This window comes from Polistes canadensis, unplaced genomic scaffold (genome assembly GCF_001313835.1).
Source record: "Polistes canadensis isolate GaletaPanama2010 unplaced genomic scaffold, ASM131383v1 scaffold_10, whole genome shotgun sequence".
NCBI classification, from domain to species: Eukaryota; Metazoa; Arthropoda; class Insecta; order Hymenoptera; family Vespidae; genus Polistes; species Polistes canadensis.
The window spans coordinates 929,850-950,108 of NW_014569557.1; the positions used below are offsets into that span (position 1 = coordinate 929,850).

Here is a 20,259-nt window from a genome sequence, read left to right on the forward strand (position 1 = left end):
ATAATAATATATATATAATAATATAGATATAATAATAATATATATATAATAATATAGATATAATGTTGAATAATTGAATAAATCGTCTCGGCTTTGAATTCGCGTGAAATCGGGCGAGTCTCAATTTTCTACAACGCGAGAGAGTCATTTCGCGGACCGTTGGCATTGTCCTCGTTATGCATCGTTCGACACGACGTTCAATGCAACCTTTGAATGCTCGTTAAATGTTATTTCGTATCTCGTTGATTCTACCATTCTCTACCCTTATCTCGCGACTTGATAATAGTAGCTGTTTCAAAAATATCAAACGATCGGATAATACTTGTCCTAAGGATTTCTAAAATTCACAATAACGGAATATCTATTCCTATGTTTACGATTTACGAATAATGATTCTACACCATCGACATAAAATACAATTACTATTTTTTATTTGTTCATGTGCAAATGTATCAAATAATTCCCTCGTTTAAAAGATAATTAATTATCAAGATAAAAATATAAATTAATCTGCTAGTCACAAATATTCGTGTTATTTTAAATAACTTATATTAATAGAGAATATGCGATTGTGGATTAAAAAGTTTTAATCCTAACATGAGAAACAATTTTTTGTTTACAAATAAAATCCTCGTAATTATATTTAACACAAAATTATGATCTCTATCTGAAATACAATTAAATATAATTATTTAAAATATACAGTATAGTATAGGCATGCACAAACCTAGACATAATATTTCATTTATAAACATATAAATAATCTATTCATCAAAAATGGAAAAAAAACATTATTAAAGGTGTAAGAATGTCACACCATCTAATTCATTTTAAGGATAGTTTTTACCGTATATATGGTAAAGTACTTATTTTAGTAGACGTCCGAATCGAGGTTGATCCTTTGGACGTTACTCGACTTGCCGACAACGAGAGTCATTCCTTATCCTGACACCTCTTACCTTAAAACTTTTCTACTAGTTCGCCTATCGTCGTAATAATAAATATTGTCTCTGACAATCCTTGCCTTAGCGAACATGGATGGTACGATCGTGAGTCGGTAAAAACATTACGCGAATAGGAAAAAGAAAAAAAGAGAATTTTCTTCTCTTTTATTATCACCAATAATTCTTTCTTTCCACTTTCTCTTTCTACTTTTTTTTTCACCGAAAGATAAGGGCTTATCTTCTATCCTGCATTTAACTTGCCGTTTTCTTCAACTTACCGATATCGAGTTTGAAAGTTTCTTTAACAGATAGGGAAAGATAAATAATGCGAATAATTCATCGATGAATATTAAATCTATCGTCGTTTAGATCGTTAAAAAATCTTTACAAAAATAAGTGTCCCTTTTTTTTTTTATAAATAAATCTAACAACCTATGATCGTATCAAATAATTATAAAGTGATGGGAGTTGAAAGAAATTATCTTTTTAATTCTATGAAAGCAAAATTGTTATTAGGTTTGAAAAGTTGATTTATAATTATATATTAAAACTAATAAATAAAAAATAACATAATTAGATATGCTATTTATTTAGTAACCAATCTAATAATTATGTGAAACGATAAAAATATGATTTCAATATAAATTAATTTGATTATAAAATATCGTATTAAGTTCACAAGTAATTTAACTCGATATATTCTATATAAATTTATTATGTATATTTTTTAATTTTGTAAATATTAACTTGGTAATTATTAATGAAGCATGTTTTTAAATTACCAATTAAAACCATCAACCGAGCTACATTACTCGATAATTAGTACACCGATACTTGCTTTTCATTGATACATATGTATGTACCTAAATATATTGCTCTCGACCCTTCCCTATGCTTTCTCGTTTTTCGTGTTACTCTCTCACTTCTACTAAAACATGAATACTCGCGTAAGTTTCGCGTTAAGGGTAATAAACGCTTAAGAACCCCTCCATCTTTCGTGATTTCACGATAATTTGATACACGAAACGTTATTTTTTGTTTCATTCGCCCAACAAATAGTTTTTATCGAATACAATTATTAATTATGTTACACCTAAAATGTCTTGTCAGATAAACAAAAAATAATAGAAAATAATGCACTCGCTGTATATGTGTTTTTATGTCTTAGATTACACCTGTTGAAATTAAGTAGATTTTATATCTTTATCGTCACAATTGTTAATTATATTATTCGTATGTAGAAAAATATATATATATATATATGCATGCTTGAAAAAATCATGCAAAACTTAATTTATAAAATGAAATATGACTTAAAATAGTTATATAGAAATCAGAATCTACTCTATATCGAAAACCCAAATAAAAAGAGAAAGAAAAAAAAAGGAAAATAATTTTTAACGTTCGAACGATAAATTGTTACAGTTGCGGAAGCCAGTATCGACACTCTCGATTCCGGGAGCGATGAAGAACAGCGGTGGAAGTGGTGGTGGTGGTGGTGGTGGAGGTGTAGGAAGTGGAGTTGGTAGCAGTGGTGGCGCAGGAGGGGGTATCGGAGGTACCGGTTGCGGAAGTGCCGGAGCTGCGAATGCTGGCGAGGATGCAGGAATTGCACTCGTTGGTGTCCATAGCGAGTATCCGCGTTACGTTGACGATAGGGTACTAGGAGGAGGTGGCCCTATGAAGGGACCATCCGGTAGTATCGGACCTGGTTCCAAACACAAACCCAACGTCGGTTATCGTCTCGGAAGGCGGAAGGCACTTTTCGAGAAACGCAAACGCATCAGCGATTATGCACTAGTTATGGGAATGTTCGGCATCATTGTCATGGTCATCGAGAATGAACTCTCCAGCGCCGGCGTTTACGGGAAGGTCAGTACTTTTTATAATATATTTTATTTGAAATTTTATTCTTTAATATTTCCTAAAACACATTAACGCGTCGCATATAATTTAATATTTTGTTAGTCTTTTTTTTTCGTTTAATTATTCGTAACAACAACGAAACATTCATAAAAGAATTTTCGAGATACACGATAATTGCATCTCAACGTGTTTAAGCTTCTGTAATAGAATTTTTAATTATAACATTACAAAATGTATATATTGTATATTTCTTTTTTTGTTTCACAGTCTAGTATAATGATTAATCATGTTTAAAATATTAATTAATAGATAATTATTAATCAACGTGTACATATACCTGTCTATAAGAATACCTGTCTTAGATGAAAAATCCCAGAGCAACACAAAAATACGTGCGTTAACGTCGAGCTTTCAACTTGAAATGATTTGTATCGAGTATACGTGTGTTTACATCGATAATATTCTTGAATACGCGTCATCAAAAATTCTAAGAATTGATAAACACATAAAATTAAACACATTTATTTCAACGTATAATATATTTTATTTATCTGCGCGTGTTTTTTTCCTTCGTATATGTGCCGGTTGTAAACACTTTTTTGTTTTATCACGTTCGCCGTTTTCTAAAAATTTACACGCCCATTCGAACTAGTTGATTTGATTTTTACGTCGCAACGCGAACATTACTATGCTTTTTTATTTTTATTTTTTATTTTTAACGTCAAACGTGACAAACGTGGCTGCTTTTCAAATGGTCTAAATTCAAAAAGCGAATAATTGATTTTTCATTCGTCGTTTTGGCAAAAAGAATAATCGAGAAAACTGGAAACATTTTTCGACGCACTTTTTTTTTTTTTATAAAAATTCACCGAAGACTGAGTATGACCTAAATTTGTTGACAAAAACTATAATCGATGTAAGACAACATTTTTATTCGTGCATATTACTAATTCATTGTTTACAAGATTTATTTAAATTGAATTCAAAGCAATTCTCATTAACAATAAGTTACCGAAAGGAATTTCTTAATAGCACGATCTATTACTACTACCTCGTATTATACGAAAATTCCGACAACTACTTAAGATAATTATGTTTGAAAGTTTTCTTCTCTTCTAGATCATTAACAATGATAACGTCCGTTCTCTCGCGCGTTTTAACTAAAAGAACAAGAAGTAAAGTATTAAAAAATAAAACGGAATTAGAAATGAATTTTCTTCGAGAAGTTTCGTATGAATTAAACAAACGTATTTAATCTTGACACGACGATATAATAATTTATCATCGATCATCGTCTCGATTTTACGTTTGTTTTATCGAATGAAAAATTAACTCGCGTAAAAATTTAATTATACATAAAAACATATACGTATATACAGACTTAATTAAAATAAAATTCTTAGATAATATTAAAAATCGATTACTTTCTAGTCGAGACTAATTTTTCCTGAAATCCACAAACTTTTGAGGAACCTAATATAATGAATTTTGCACAAGTTAGTTATCGATATAATAAACCTATACATATATTACCTATACATATAAAACCACAAACTTTTAGCCTATATTGAAACTTTTGATTAACCCACCTATAACTAATGTTCACGAATTAGTTATATATTATATATAATATATAATATAATATAATATATAGAAAATATTCTATATCTCATTCTTATATACTACACATATAGAATAAAATTTGACAAAGATCGGACTAATGTCACGAAAAATGAATGAAACTTTGAACTATGTTTTCTCTATTATCGGCTCTCATTCGAACCTCCCTACCTAAATCATTCTTTTTCAAAGATGACATCGCGAGATTTCTCTTTGACTTTGTGGCCCTTAGTGATCCTTACAAACGACGCGTCGTATTGATTTTCCCGTCTTCTACATTAACGTTCGTCTACCCTGATAGGATTTACTTCGGACGGCGACTAAACGAAAAGAGAAAACTAGTTTCCTTTCTCCGAACTTTTCGGATAAGCACGAAGCGACACTTAAGTAGAAGCTTTATTGTCGTCCCTGTTCGTTCATTCTCTCTCTCTCATTCTCTCACTTTCACTCTCTCTCTCTCTGTCTCTCTTTCTCTCCCTCTTTTTTTCTCATATACACTCTTATTCTTCACCCTTTTTTTCCTATATAAAAACATACACACATAGTTTCGTCTCCAAGGCACGATCTTTCTCAAGAGGAGGAGTCGAGCATGTATCGAACGGATAACCATATCTTTTGAAAAATATATCCTACGTGAGAAACGCGAATGGATCAGAAAGAAGTATTTTCGTTGAAATATCCCACCTAATACTTATTCTCTACACAAAATCCTTTTACAAGATCCAACAAATCCACTTGTAATAGTCCCAAAGGATTTTCGATAAAAGTAACGATAATGATAATAATAATAATAATAAAACGTAAATAACATTAAAATTCGATTTTGTAAAATCTTCATTCAAGAGTCTGCAAAGATTTGCAATGAAAGAAAAAACAAAATTTATATATATAGTAAAAGTATTATAAAAATCTAAAAAAAAGGATACGATTTTGTTACAAGATTCTCTTTTTTTTTCTTACAATCTCCAAAGAATTGTTATAAAAATAATAATAATAATAATGTTTAAACAAAAAAGTTATAAGTACCCGAGTTACTACAAAAAAAAAAAAAGAAACTATGTTAACATATTCAACGATACTCTGAACGATCGGAACTCGTTTAAGAAAACTTTTAACGACCGGAAAAATCCCTATTGGACCAGAAAAGAAATTCGAAACGTAAGTTCACTTCATTGATTTTGAAATGAAGTACAAGTGAATACGTTTTATACGATCTGTGTGTGAAATATATGCGATGTAGTGAGACATTTTTCCTTCTATTTTTTGTTCTTTTATTTTTATTCCTTCTTTTTTTTCTTTTGTTAAATAACCGAGAAAAATCAAGCTAAAGAGCCAAAAGGAAAATATCCACGGCGACTGATGTACTTTGTTGATCGGAACAATCTTTCTTCTGAGTTTGTGCCAAAAGCTGGGAAATGGATTAACAATATCGATAGATAGAAGGATAGGAAGGGAACGAAAGGGTGGAAGGAACAGAAAAAGAGAGAGAGAGAGAGACAGCTTCGTGTGTTTGCCTTTAAAAGACGACGGTTATGTCTCTATTTACTCTATTTTTCTCTATCGAAAACGGAATTCTGCGCCAAATCATACATGAGAATGTAGAATCTTCTTTCTATTGGTATAATATAAAAATATTATATAATGCGTAGACTATATATATTATATTGACATAGTTCCCTATATAATATCGTCATTGCTAATCAAAAATAAATTAAACTCTAATGGATGTATTAAAAAATTTATTTTGTATTTTTTTGTGTGTGTTTAAATAAAATTTAAGATCATATCTCGTATATAGAAAAATCTCATATATATTCGCATATTGGTTATGTTTATTAAATATTTTCCAGTTTCTTATCTATTTAAATATAAACTAAATTTGAATATACGTATCATTCGAGAGTTTACTTTTCATTTTGGACATTTTGAAAGCGATGTTCTATATATGCACTAGCTGCGTTAAATGTATATATTCATTTACATGAATATACACGTATATATTGATGTGTATATATATATATGTGTATATATATATGTAAAAAACTATACTTCCACATACACACATAGCTACATAGGTCGACTTGCAAATCGGGGAATGAAACATTCCAAGAAACCGAAACTTGGTAGTATGTACCAAGAAAACTCTTGGCATTCGTGAGAACACGAAAGACCGTCAAGAAAGTGCATTACGTTCCTTTTCCGTGAGAATAAAGGGAACGTGAAAGAAGAACTCCTTCTTCTCACACGCCGATAAATATATCGAGCTTTTCACGCTTTCTTTATGTTCTTTGTATCACCGTGTGATGTGGATATATAAGACATGTATGCGTGATCTTTTTTTCGTCTTTTTAACAACGCCCAAAAGGACCAATTCTTCTTAGTATTATTCACTTTGACACAATGTGAAAGAAAATTCAATTTTCAAAAGCTAAGAGAAAATTCTGTCTATCATAAAGAAATTTTGTTAAATTTTGTATAATTATATTTAGCTACTATTTATATCGGGTCAGTATTTTAGAACTATGTGTTAATTGTTATAAGTATGTAAATATAATAAAAATATTCCCCATTGTATAACAATCGAATTCGCATGGTAATTTCCTGTATTGTAATCGTTTTATTAAGTAGTACAAGTCAGGCATTTATGTACAGTCAGAAATTTAAATAGTAAGAGTCAAGGTTTCAAACGTCAGATATTTAAGTAGTACAAGTCAACCATTTATACGTGATCAAACATTGAGGTAGTAACAGTCAGGGAATCTACACATGATCAGACATTATGAACAAAAAGAAAAAGAAAGAAATATTTTAGAAAAAGTAACAAATTGAAATCCTCAAGCGATTAATAAGAGAAGAGTTATAAATGAGACACAAAATGTCAGGAAAAAATAAAACGCGATATAAAAAATGAAGACAACGAAAGAAAAAGAAAAGAAATCGAATCACACGTAACAACAAGTACTGCGCAGATAATTACGACGAGAAGAGTTGAAACCAAAAAAATGTCAGAAAAGTTAAAGAAAAGTAGAAAAGAAACATAAGTAAGTAGTTACAACTAATTAACAATTTTCAAATATTATTTGTAATTATCTATTTTATCTTTATATTTCTTTCCGTCTTCTCAGTTTTAATGATACCAAGAGAAATCCTTTTGTTTGTCCTTACAATTAGTACTTAATCCATATCTCTTTTGTTTTACTTCGTGATGAATCGAAATTACTCTGGGCCATGAAAGAATGTATCTCGAGGATAACATGATGAATAAATAAGAATATATATATATACCTGTATACAGATATCTCTCTAATGGTAAGTTCTTTCTGAAAGAGATAATGAGACCAATAAAACCTTTTCTTTTTTCCTCTTTCTTTTTTTCTTTTTCTCCTTATTACACAGCAACCATTCTCAATCTTTGCTCTCTTTTCCTTTTACCTTTTACAATTAGTATTATAGAAGTATTACAGAACATCTGCGTATTCACTAACATCTCTACGTTATATAATATCGATTTATAGAATTTCATTGACAGTACAAAAATTAATAAAAAAAAATTATAAAATCAAATCTGCATGATTGCGTCAACATTTCTATAATAAGATTAAGATTTGTTTAAGAAATGTTATCAGTATATTGATAATATTATAATTATACTGATTTTATTTTAAGACACGTTTTTATTTAAAAGACAAGATTTTTCTGTCATTAATATTACAATTACCAATAAAAATCTTATAATCAGAATGATATTTATTTATCGAATTGGTCCTCGTATTCAGCCAGGTCGTTATCTTGTGTTCTTTGTTTTTCTTTTAAAACGGTTGACAAATAACAACTGGATATAAAAACTATCCTGTTGTCAGAGCATTATTGTTCTAGTGACGGGAGAAGCTTTACGGGATTATTCGTTCAAAAAACGAAGGTAATTAAACAAGAATACTCTCGTAAACAAACAAAATCACGTCTGCTTTCTCTTTTCTCTTTTCTCTCTCTCTCTCTCTCTCTCTCTCTTTTTTCATCGGCCTGCAAAACATAATTGAATTAAACAAATCGATGTTGCAACATTCGTAAAAATATTTGTGTTGGTTAATAAATAATGTTGGAATTTTCAGTATTTTATATACCTGAATAAATACTAATATTATTTTTATTGTATATTCCAATAACTCAGTGTAACTATAATATAAATATAAAATATATATTTAAAATATAAGAAAAACTATAATATAAAACAGAACAATACAATATATAAATATTTATAAATTATAATATTATATTTTTGAATAATATCTACATCACATCGTATACAACAATATTATTGAATATTTTTCTAAACAAATAAATTATTTTGTTCATTCGAATAGAAAATATTAAAAATAATACCAAAATACATATACACAAAAATATCAAACACATATACCGAAGCTAATGATTCTTCATACACAAAACTTTTGTGGTGGTTACATTAGCGCTATAATAAAAATTTATTTGAAAACATTTTTATTGATGAAGTTCGAAAAAGAAAGATTTAATGAAAGTCGCAGTAGAGAGAGGGGTGGAAAGATTGGTGTTGGTGGTGGTAGTGGTAGTGATGGTGAAGAGGGTAAAGAGGGTTGAAATGACGAAAGATGAAACTGATCGACGGCAGTTAAGGAGAGGTTAAATAACGTACTCCTCCCCTGTTTCTCATCCCCTCTCCTCCTCACTAAAAAGTAAGGAAAAATATCGTAGAAAAGAAGAAAGTAAGAAGAAACTGGAAAAGATAAAAGGGAATCGCGATCTTTTCTCTAGCAAAAGAGATTCCCTCGCACAAAGGAAACCTTCTGTTTGCTTCCTTCTTCATCCTGTGGACATGTTTAATGGGAATCAACGTTAAAAAAAGAGAGAACGAATGACTCGAATTGCTTAAAAGAAAAGAAATGAAAGAGAGAGAACGAGTTATCAAATCTATCGAGAAATATTACTGTCACCTTGAATATCTCTAAAGGGTGTTTAAATCTATTAAAAATTATTTCATTAAAAAGATCAGCACGATGAGAATTTGAATAAACGATTATATCGTGTATTAATATTACTTGTACATTTTTTTCTTTCTGTTCTTTTTAATTATTATCTTTTCTTTTCTTTTTTTTTTTTTTTTAATCAAAATTCATTCATTAATAATAACATTTGTTATTTGAGAGTAATTCATCGTAAATACATTTAATTAACAAAAAGATATAATGTTTTTCACTTAAAACGTATTCGTACTATGGTAAATAAGATAAATTAACAAATGAGCTCGCTAATCACCCTGATTAAAGGGAAGAGAAATTATTCCGGAGAGATCTTGATTAACAAAAAGCATCGAGGGTAGAAAATACAAAAGGACGGGAGAAGACGTCTTTTTACAAAAGCTAGTACGTTTATATCAAGCGCTCTTTTGTTAGATTCTTATATTGTATTTATACTAATTATTCAATTGTAATATAAGATAACGAGGAGTGCGAAAGGAGGGGCCAAATGTTCTCGAATACATTTATCGAAATAATTATAATGAAAAGGAGAATGGTGATAGAAAAAAAAAGGAAATAAGAACAAAATTCTTCATAGAATATACGAATTGTTTTACTATCTATGTTTCACTGAATGCAATACTCTTTTAGCAAGTGCATTTCACAGTGTTTTAGGTATAATATACAATATCTTTCTTTCTTCTTTAGTTTCTTTCTTTTTTCTACAAATGAGAGAAATAAAAAATACGATTGAAGAAAATAATAATACGCGAGGTGGGGAGGGGGAGAAGTAAATAAAACAAAAACGAATACGATCTCTCGCGTGTTCTAATATCATCGGCAGAATTAAGTCTCTTTCGTAATAAAAAGCTTTTTTGTTGTAACAATTTCCAACTACGAGGAGAGGGTGACTGAATCAAGTGCGAACGAAGCGAAATAAAAACAAAATAGTGAAAGGGTGAGAAAGAGAGAGAGTGGGAGAGAGAGGGATAAAAAAAAAAGAAGATAAAGATCCCTCTTAACTTTCGCACAACCCGCGCCATTCAGCAACTTGTTTGTTTTCACGGCTCCGCTCTGTTATTTTTCTTATTTTCTTTTTCTCACTTTCTCTCTCTTTCTCTCTCTTTCTCTCTCTCTCTCTCTCTCTCTCTCTTGTTTTCTTTCATTTTCTTTTACGAAGAAATAACCGCAAGTGGCTCTTTTCAGGACGATTCTTCCGCAGCCCGAATCTACGAAAATTTATTCTTATACTCGCTATAAAGGATAAAAGAAATTTTTACTTTCTACACTTTTATACATTTAAAAGTAAATTTAAAAAGAGATTATAACAAAGAAAAAGTGCTATTCAACGTTTGTATACTACTATTTTGAGTATAAAACGAATTTTTCCATTCTATCTCGTTGATCATAGGCGCAAAATATGCATCAATCAATTGAAAAACTTTGTCAAAGAAAAACTCATTTCCTCTCAATTCAACATTTACAAGTTACTCAGGAATGTGTGTTATTTTCTATTTCCATCGAATAGAATTTCGTTCATGGAAGAAAAAACAAATGTTTGTTTTATATTCAAAGTTTCGATCTATATGTTTCAATAATAAAAAATGAAAAAAAATCGAAAAAACTTTGAGAAATTTAATTTGAAATATGCTGATGAAAAAAAAAAGAAAAGAAAGTAGGAGAAAGAAAAAAATTGCAGATTACATTCTCGAGACATCGTACATGTTTCGTTTAACGTGACAAATAGAACAACCAACATTCCCTCGTATACTTTCAATACACGTATGCATATTATTTAGATATACAATACATGAATATACATATATAAATACATGCAAATCCCAGTTTCAATTATTATACGTATTTCCAATCAGTCTTCTGTTCACAATAAACATGACGGATTCTGATATATACAGTGCAATACAAGTTCTTTTATATCTCCGATATTTTCTAATAAACAAGGTTGCCTATTTTGTCATAATTAATATACTACTTGTCGACGAGGAAAATGACGAAAAGTATGATACAATCTTATCATCTTCAACAAAATTCTCACCGAAAAAAAATGTTACGTAATATAGAACAACTTTGAAACTTTATAATATATTTTTCAACATGTGTATTTCTACATTAATGCGAAAAAAAAATATTACCTGTATTTCTACGTTGATATAACCGAGAACAATTAGTAAGGTAAAACGAAATGAAACTGATGCAAAACTCGTGAAACTTAAGATACGTATTATATATAAGCCGCGACATATTTCAATGTACACGAAAGCTTTTACAGAATAATCTCAACAACAACAAAAAGGATTTATAAAATAGAAAAAGAAATATTTGAAAAAAAAAAAAAAAAAAAAGAAAAGAAAAGAAAAATGAAGAAGAGAAAAGGCTTCAAAGCAACGTCTTATCTTTTCCCAACGTCTGGTACAAGACCTTCTACTTCCTCTTTCCTCTTTTGGAAACATACCAGTTTCTTTTCGCAATATACCCATCATCATCACAATTTCACTCAAAAGATACAATCTTTTTCTTCGAAGATTAATTTTTCGGTTAGCTTAGGAAGAAAGTCGTCGGTACCATTATTCGACACAAAAAGAAGGCTAGAAAAAGGGAAAGAGAAAAAGGGACTTTACGTTTCGACTGGTCTACTACCCTATCCTTATGACAGAGCTAGTAACAAAGAGACATCTTGTCGGCTTGGACAAAAAGATGATCGTTCTTTAATTTTCCACTACAAGCGATAGAGAAAAAAAGAATGGGAAAGAGAGAGAGAGAGAGAGAGAGAGAGAGAGAGAGAGAGAAAAATAGAAAAGTCGATACAAAGGGTTCGCGATTATTTTCTACTTTTTTTTTTCTCTTACTCTTTCGTTCTTTCTTTCTGTCAACGAGATTACTGGAGGACAAAAAAAAATACGAAAAAAATTACATTCGCACACGAATTAATATTTCAAAGGTAAATTGTTAAGGCAAGCATTTCTACAGGTATATTAGATTTCTTTTAATTCTGTCTTTTCAACGGTACCCTCCCTTTGCATTCGTCACAATTATTAAAAAAAAAAAAAAAAAGCAGAATAATAATAGATAACAAATATACGAAGAAGAAAAAAAGCCACAAATCAAATGAAATAAGCAAGGGGTTTAGTAGTTACGGAGCTTTTTCGTTATTCGAGTCTGAGTTTAAATGGATTTAAAAAAAAATCACTGATAACCAGGGATCGCATTAATAATCATCACGAGAATGGGAAAAAATTGTAATAATAAAAAAAAAATGTATAGAGAGAGAGAGAGTATTCGAAATATCTCTTGTAAAATTAAACCGACCACCTTTCGCGGTAATTAAATTTGCATCGCGTGGTGTCTGCAGTACGAGTCTAGAATTTTGATTATGTTATATATCTACATAGATATATATATATATATACTACTTCGGATAACAATACAACGGACAATGGTGCCTGCGAGCGATAGATCATAGAGCCCCTTAAACGTCTTCGAACTCGTTTATTTACTTGCCTATCGCGTTTCATCGAGGACAGTCGAATCTACTATACATAGATATCAAATATATATATGCCTATATTATATAAATGTATTTGTATATACATACACATATATTCCAGATTAACGTATACCAAGTGAGATATTTAAAACGGACCACCTAAATAATTCAATGGTTATTGGCGACAAAAAAAAATGCTTCAGACGAAAATTACTTGCTTCCGAGGGTAAAAGTTAAAAGTTTCGTCCTTTTTTACGTGGAAGGTCAATCTCATTTTTTTTTCTTTTTTTTTAATAGAGTAATATATTTTTCTACGTACAATTTAAATAATAAATTTTATGACGCGAACTACGACCTTAAAATTATTCGAGACCGACTACGTTGGAATATATTTTACATTGAAAACTAATTGAATGGGATTAAATGAAAAGATATATAAAAAAAAAATCGAATTACATTCGAAAACAAGCGAGTCTCGTTTGATACATTATGTTTCTATCACAAATGGCAAGCGAATTATTATTTGGATGATCTGTTTAATATACCTCACCCGGTACATATAAGATACACGAGATTAGATAGATAGGATAGATAGATAGATGGATAGATAGATATACACTCCGGTCCCTGCGACAATTTATGACGTGGATACCGCGACAGCTTCGATATATCGGATTTTACGTTTCGATCGAGAGCGTTCGAAAATTACCGCGCGCGCTGTCGAAATTTGTACGAATTTGTTCGAATTAGAAAACGAAATGGATTATGACAACGGGGAAAAAGAAATCAAGTTGTGTATCATCATTTAAATTTAGGCGGTTATGAATATGATCGAATATGTAATATACACATAATAATATTAATTATATAATTAATTTAAGTAAGTATACACGCATACACTTACATCCCCTAAATTATGTATAATGTATATATATATATATCTAATATTATGTAAAGTTGATTAATTAAAGTACTTACACAAATACGATTATCTAGATCTATATATGTATATACATATAGTAATAATTCAATGAGTTATCCGTTCATATGCGTACGACGTATGAGTTAATTGATTTACATCCCTTCCTTTCCCCTTCTCTATCTCTCTTTCGTCAAGCATATTACATCACTTGACCACTTAACGCTCCTAATTAATTTCTAAGTGTATACGTAGGCGAACTTAGTAAATCCATAATGATGAGAAGAAACGTCAAAACCCATAATACATAATATGCGTGCGTGTCTATGAATGTATGTGTGTATATATAATATATCCGATATAAAACTCATTAGAGAAAGCAAAGAGGTATAAGACAAAACAAACTATGGAATATTCATCCATCCATCTATCTATCTATCTATCTATCTATCCATCTCTTTCTTCTTTTGCTTTGTTCCATCCTCGTCATCATCCTCCCTCTCTCTCTCTCCCTTTTTGTTCTATATTTTTTATCTCTATTTTCTTTGTTGTTTTTTTTTTTTTAAACGCACCTTCTGAACCGCTAACGACGTACAAAAGACGCCATAATTCATAAACAAAGAGCTCAGAGTATAATATACAGGTATATATCACCTATAGTATTAACGGACACCGAAGAGAGACTTTAAGACGCGGATGAGGTCGTCATAGCGACGGCATGATCTGTTCCTGCGCATGTCGGATTCGACCGGATTCACGGTGCATGTGAAAGAGAAAGACCACTGCTTCGCGGTCACGCCCTTCGAAATTACGATAAACTATCTATCTTGTTAACACGTTGACACGTACATCTTTCTTTTTAAATCTCCCTCGGAAACATTTCTCTTCTCTTTCTCTTCCTCTTTCACTTTTATTTTTTTTTCGCCTTGTTTCTTTTTATTTCAATTTTGATACAAGAAATTTAACGAAAGCAACGATAATTATAAGAATTAATTAGTACTGGGATCTTATGATTTGATTTATTTAAAATTATTTTCTAAAAAGTTATATATATATACAACAAATTAAATTATGTATATAACAAATTATTTTATGTGTTGTAGAAATGATAGTGTAACGATGATTTATAATAAATTTCATTAATATTGTGAAATTATATATAAATCTCATTTTTTCGACGATTAGAGAAAATGTCATCACTTTGATCGAGACTAATGAGTTACGAATGAAATATAAGCTAGGTAGATGGTTAATTAGCGTGCAGGTGTACGGGAGCGTGTGTGAGATACTATTCGTTCTAGTTGAGAAAAGGTTGAAAGCAAACAAGATGAAGTACAAAACAACGAAATATGATTCACTTTTAGCATGTTTCTTCTTCTTCTACGAAACTAATTACTATTTTATTTTTTGTTCTTTTACTTTTCTCTTTGATTATCAAAAAGTTTTGCTGATACTGGATGCAACCGCATCATTTTATTCGCTTGGAATAAAAGAAATAAAACAATATCTAGATTTTGATTATTATCCTTCCTCATTGATGAAATAACTATAAATCACATATCGTGGTAGATTAGCGCGAGTAAGTACTATAATTACTAATAGATAAATAATATATATATTTACTATTCACGTGTGTGCAACGGACGGAAGAAACTTTGTTTCGCACTTCTCGCAAAAGTTTACCAAACGCTCGTGTCCAGACCAATTTAGAATGGCTTCAGCTACATCCTTTCTATTATCCTGTCTATGACAAGAGATAAAACATACCAGAATTGTAATTCAATTTTATACACCGAAAATTATTATTAAATTATATTCTTATAATTAACGTGTTATAGACTAATATATATATATATATTTTTTTACTATTTTATTCGCAATGATATTTCAAAAAATTATTAAAGTAACAAATATCGATGATTCTTATAACAAACGAAACATTGATTTCAAATTATTATCAATATATTCCAAGTAACGCAAATATATATATATTTTTCATCGAACAAAATAATTTTCTATCGATTAACGAAGTAGAATAGATAAAAAGAAATTTCCCATGTTGGCAAACACGAGAGACACTGCGTTACAGTTATTTCTACGCGGAAATAGTAGGAAATAGGTAAAAGAAAGTTTTTGTTTTCCCTTCAAAAACAAATATCAAAAGTGCCGACTATAAATACTAACGTTACTTTACGATTACCTTTGCATAAAGGATATCGATATCCAATACCTCGATATACAAATACAGAATGAAAAACATTCCAGTTAATCTTTCGGCTATATATCACTGATTAACAACCGTAGATAGAAGAGAGGAGGAAATAATCAAAAGGAAAAGATTTATCGTTGAAATAAGATTTTCTAATTTCTCCCATGAGATGTGGATATATCATCTCTGATAACACGAACAATCGTTCGAGTTATTTACGAGAACGAGATATCGATTGTTCGAAAGTACTTTGGTCTTAACGTGCAACGTCAATCACGAAGAACATTGAAATAGTGCAACGCGGATATTTCGATGATTTCCTCTTCGTTTTCTTTTCTTTTCTTCTTTTTTTTCTTTCTTTTTTAATTCGACCCTTGTTTCTCTTTTTTCAACGTCTGGTATTCTATTTTAATAACGAGTAACGACAATATGAAAAAGAAAGAAAAAAATTGAACGGAACACTGAGGTTCCATATACTTATATAATTTTTAAATCGATACTTTCCTCGATACTGCGACATTGCTTACCCGTCGATAGCGCAACACGTACAAATAATAAAACTAAAAATAATAAAAATAGGAAAGAACAAAAAAAAATAAATAAATAACGCGTATACTCGGTTCGAATACATAGTTCAATACACGTTTCGTTCAGTTAGTCTCTTTCTCTCTTTCAACGTTGATGAAATTTTAACAGATTGTTCATCGTCCGAAGTTCATTCTTTCGAACCCCTCTGAAAGCTTCAAAAAAAAAGAAACAAAAAGTATAGTTATGTAAAAACGATTTGGTGCTCTATCAAACATTTCTATCCATTTGAATGCACACGTGAAAAATCAACAAATATTGATAATATTTTGCTAATGTAATTAATTAACAATATTATTAACGTAAAATATAAAAATATACATATGATTTTCAAGCTAGGTAATACAATCGATTAAAATAAAAAATCCTTATCTGCAAACTTTTATATCGCGAGTTATAAAATTTGATTTATTACTTATATAATCTCGACGTTTTTCGTTTCTCTTTTTTTTTTATTTTTGTTTTGCCTTGTAAATATTTATAAAATGTTTTATACACTAAACTTTTTATATCATCGATTATAAAAATTAGGTATTAAAAATTCCATGGAATATTTTTTGCATGCATTATATTTTAAATGCGGCGCATACATTTATTTTTTACAGTACACCTCGTCTCATTTATTTCTTATTTATCGTATTTGGCGCGATTTATTATTAAAATATTAAATATTAATAAAAATGATTGACAAGGTACGATTAAAGGATAGCCAAATTTTCCCTCCTCTCCAGCCCTTTCTCCTTTTTAGGCCCCTGTATATCAGGTACGCATGACTAAAATAGAAATTTCATTGGCTTTAATCCTTCTGCGGTAGTATAAACTTCAAGGAAACTTTTTAAATATTTCAACGCACAGAAACCCTCGGTTTCGAGAGTTGCTCGAATGTGAATCGTTGAAGAGCAGAAACACCAACGGACTGCTTCTAGAATCGTATTAAAAAGTACCTTATACCACTCTCTCTTCCCCCTGGCATATTTGCGTTACCATAGCATGTAATTGGTAAGACAAGGACGCTTTATTTTTTAACTTTCTTTTTCACGTCACTGGAAAATATTATAGAAAAGAAAGGCACGGAGATAGAACAGTTTCGATAAATAATTCAATTTCGTGTTTAAATTATTGTGAACAAGTTGTACACATAATTTTGATGACGCGTGTTTGAAAATTACGAACAGAAAAAATCAAACAATATAATATTGTAAGAATGAAAGTTTTAAGAATCATATAAAAATGTCGAAATAATTAATAATCTAAAATATTATCTTTAATTTAATGAAAAAAATAATATTTACGTAAGTGGATCCTAACGAACACTACCCTTTCTCTATTCTCTTTCAAACACTAATGTTTTTCTTTCTTCACACTCCCATTCTCTGTAATTCTCATGCACATTTCCATAAGTTCGATCTCTATGCATTTCTAGCCTAAGTTCGTCTGACAAAGAAAGACCACATAGAACCGTTTGTTTATCTTTTACCTAACGAATCCTGTGACGTACAAGAAAGGACGCTCAAATTGAAACGTTCTCTCGTTCTCTTATTGCTCATACACATCAAACACACACTAAACTCGCATAGACACGCCAAACTGTAAATCCTTACCAACAATGAAAAAATCTTAAAACGTACGAACAAAAATAATATATAAATAAATAATTCAATAAAACACGCGAAAGATTTTTCGAGTTGCACCGATTAGAAATTTTCTTCCAGATGTCGATAAATAAAATCTTATTACTTTTCAATATATATTAAATCATGACTCGTAATATAGAGTAATAAAAAGTTTTTTTCAATTTTCTAAATCAAATTTGTTAGAAAATATAATATTATACGAAAACAAATTGCTAAACGTATCTCGGGTGCATCGTAAACTTGATCTTACGGTTTCTATCGTTTAAGATTATATACTTAAATACATATATATATAAAAGCATAAGCAAGTAATAGTACTTACGTTGGTAAATGTGGCTATCGTAAAGTTTGGTCATAGCATAGACCACAGGTATATCCTATACGACATAATCTCACGTTTCTCGCTTATGCGTGTGCTCTTGTATTAACACATTTACTATATCAACATTATATATTGCACAAGCAACTACTAACACCCCTTTATCAAACTCGTCCTACTCGTATATGTGTGCGTGTATGTGTCTGCCTAACTGTGTGTGCGTGTGTATTATATATATGCACATAAAGTCGACAAACGTTGCACCTAAGCGAATTCTAACAATAGTATTAACGTAGTTTCCCACATGTATCGTAATATACCAACTAATCTCCAAGGTAACGTTAAAATGCTCGTATGAGCATTCGCATTCGCACACACGTAATACATCAAACGTATCAGGTGCAACATTTCTAATTCGTTTTAGATAATTTGCTTTAAATTTTCATGAATTCCTCTGGAGGAAAACGCGTTATTATTTTTCATCGATATAAAAAAAAGTCATTCAAAAATATCGTTTTACGTTTTAAGTCGATAATGGCGATGGAAAACGATGAAACAAAAAATAAAAAAAAGAATAGAAAGAAAAGATATAACCGTACTCGTTAAATCTCATTTTCTTTGATAAATGCAGTAACTTTGATTTGAATGTTTTTTATGTTTCTCTTTTATTTTTATTATTTCCCCTTTTCTGAAATTTTCTCATCTCTCGTGCGCGCACACGATGAATTTTTTCTCTTTTATTTTTCTTTTTTCTTTTTTCTTTCTATTTCCATACGATCTCCGGATTCGGTTTTTTATAAACGTTGCGAGGATACTTATCGCACGTTTTTAAGAGTAGTCGAAAAAAAAAAGAAAAGTAAAGAAATAAAAAAAGAACAGTAACTATTTTATATTAGAATAGTCGAGAACTTTGAAAAGATGAAGTTGTTCAGTTCATGTAGTTTAATAATCTGTTTTATCGATAGGATAATTGAAAGACCACTTTACGATGTTCGATTCGAAGTGTGAGGGATGAGGTGATGAAAACGGAGGAGGTGGTACTGAGGGTGAATGGGGAGGGGGCGGAAGAAGAAGAGATGGTGGTAGTGGCAAACGGTTGGCTCGTAAACGCATTATAGACACTTCTCAATGCTATTAGAGTCCGGAATCGTCGAAGGACTTTGAGCGAGAAGTTTCGTCACGTTTTCGATAATTCAAAACCGACTTCAGATGGTCGACCATTTCCTACACTTTCACTTTAACTTTATTCTTATAAACAATGTTTCCCTCTTCTTACTTTTTTATTCAATTTACCTATGTACTCGAAATATACACGTCGTTTGCATTTGAAATAATTTTTCTTGTTTGAAAAGGAAAGATTCGCGTTTCTCGTTTCTAATTCAAAATAATCTCGTACAAATTAAAAATCCTACGGTAAATTGTGTTTCTAATCTGCAATTAATTTCGAAGATAAACTTTTTCTAAGGTGTTTTTTTTCCATTCGAATAAATTCAAATTCGAAATGAAATTCGTGTAAAAAATTTCTTTTTTATACGAATGCAAAATTTGTATATAAAATAACGAAATGTAAAAATTACACGATTACGAAACTCTTCCGCGTCGTAAATATTCATAAGGTCTCCTTCCGATGGATTATAACTTGTTTAAACATTTATGCCACTTTTTTT

The 20,259-nt window shown here is 30.3% G+C and overlaps 1 protein-coding gene and 1 long non-coding RNA gene across 7 annotated transcripts in view; one reads left to right on the forward strand and one right to left on the reverse strand.

Annotated features, from left to right (window-relative positions):
* Positions 1-20,259, reverse strand: part of LOC106792842 — a 127,383-nt gene that overhangs the window by 99,300 nt on the left and 7,824 nt on the right. The window lies entirely within an intron of this gene.
* Positions 1-20,259, forward strand: part of LOC106792803 (small conductance calcium-activated potassium channel protein) — a 149,431-nt gene that overhangs the window by 96,531 nt on the left and 32,641 nt on the right. For all 6 annotated transcript variants that reach the window (XM_014759333.1, XM_014759327.1, XM_014759338.1 and 3 more), the window contains one exon: positions 2,370-2,816. In XM_014759333.1, the coding sequence (XP_014614819.1) occupies positions 2,370-2,816 (447 nt within the window). The remainder of the gene's footprint in view (positions 1-2,369; positions 2,817-20,259) is intronic.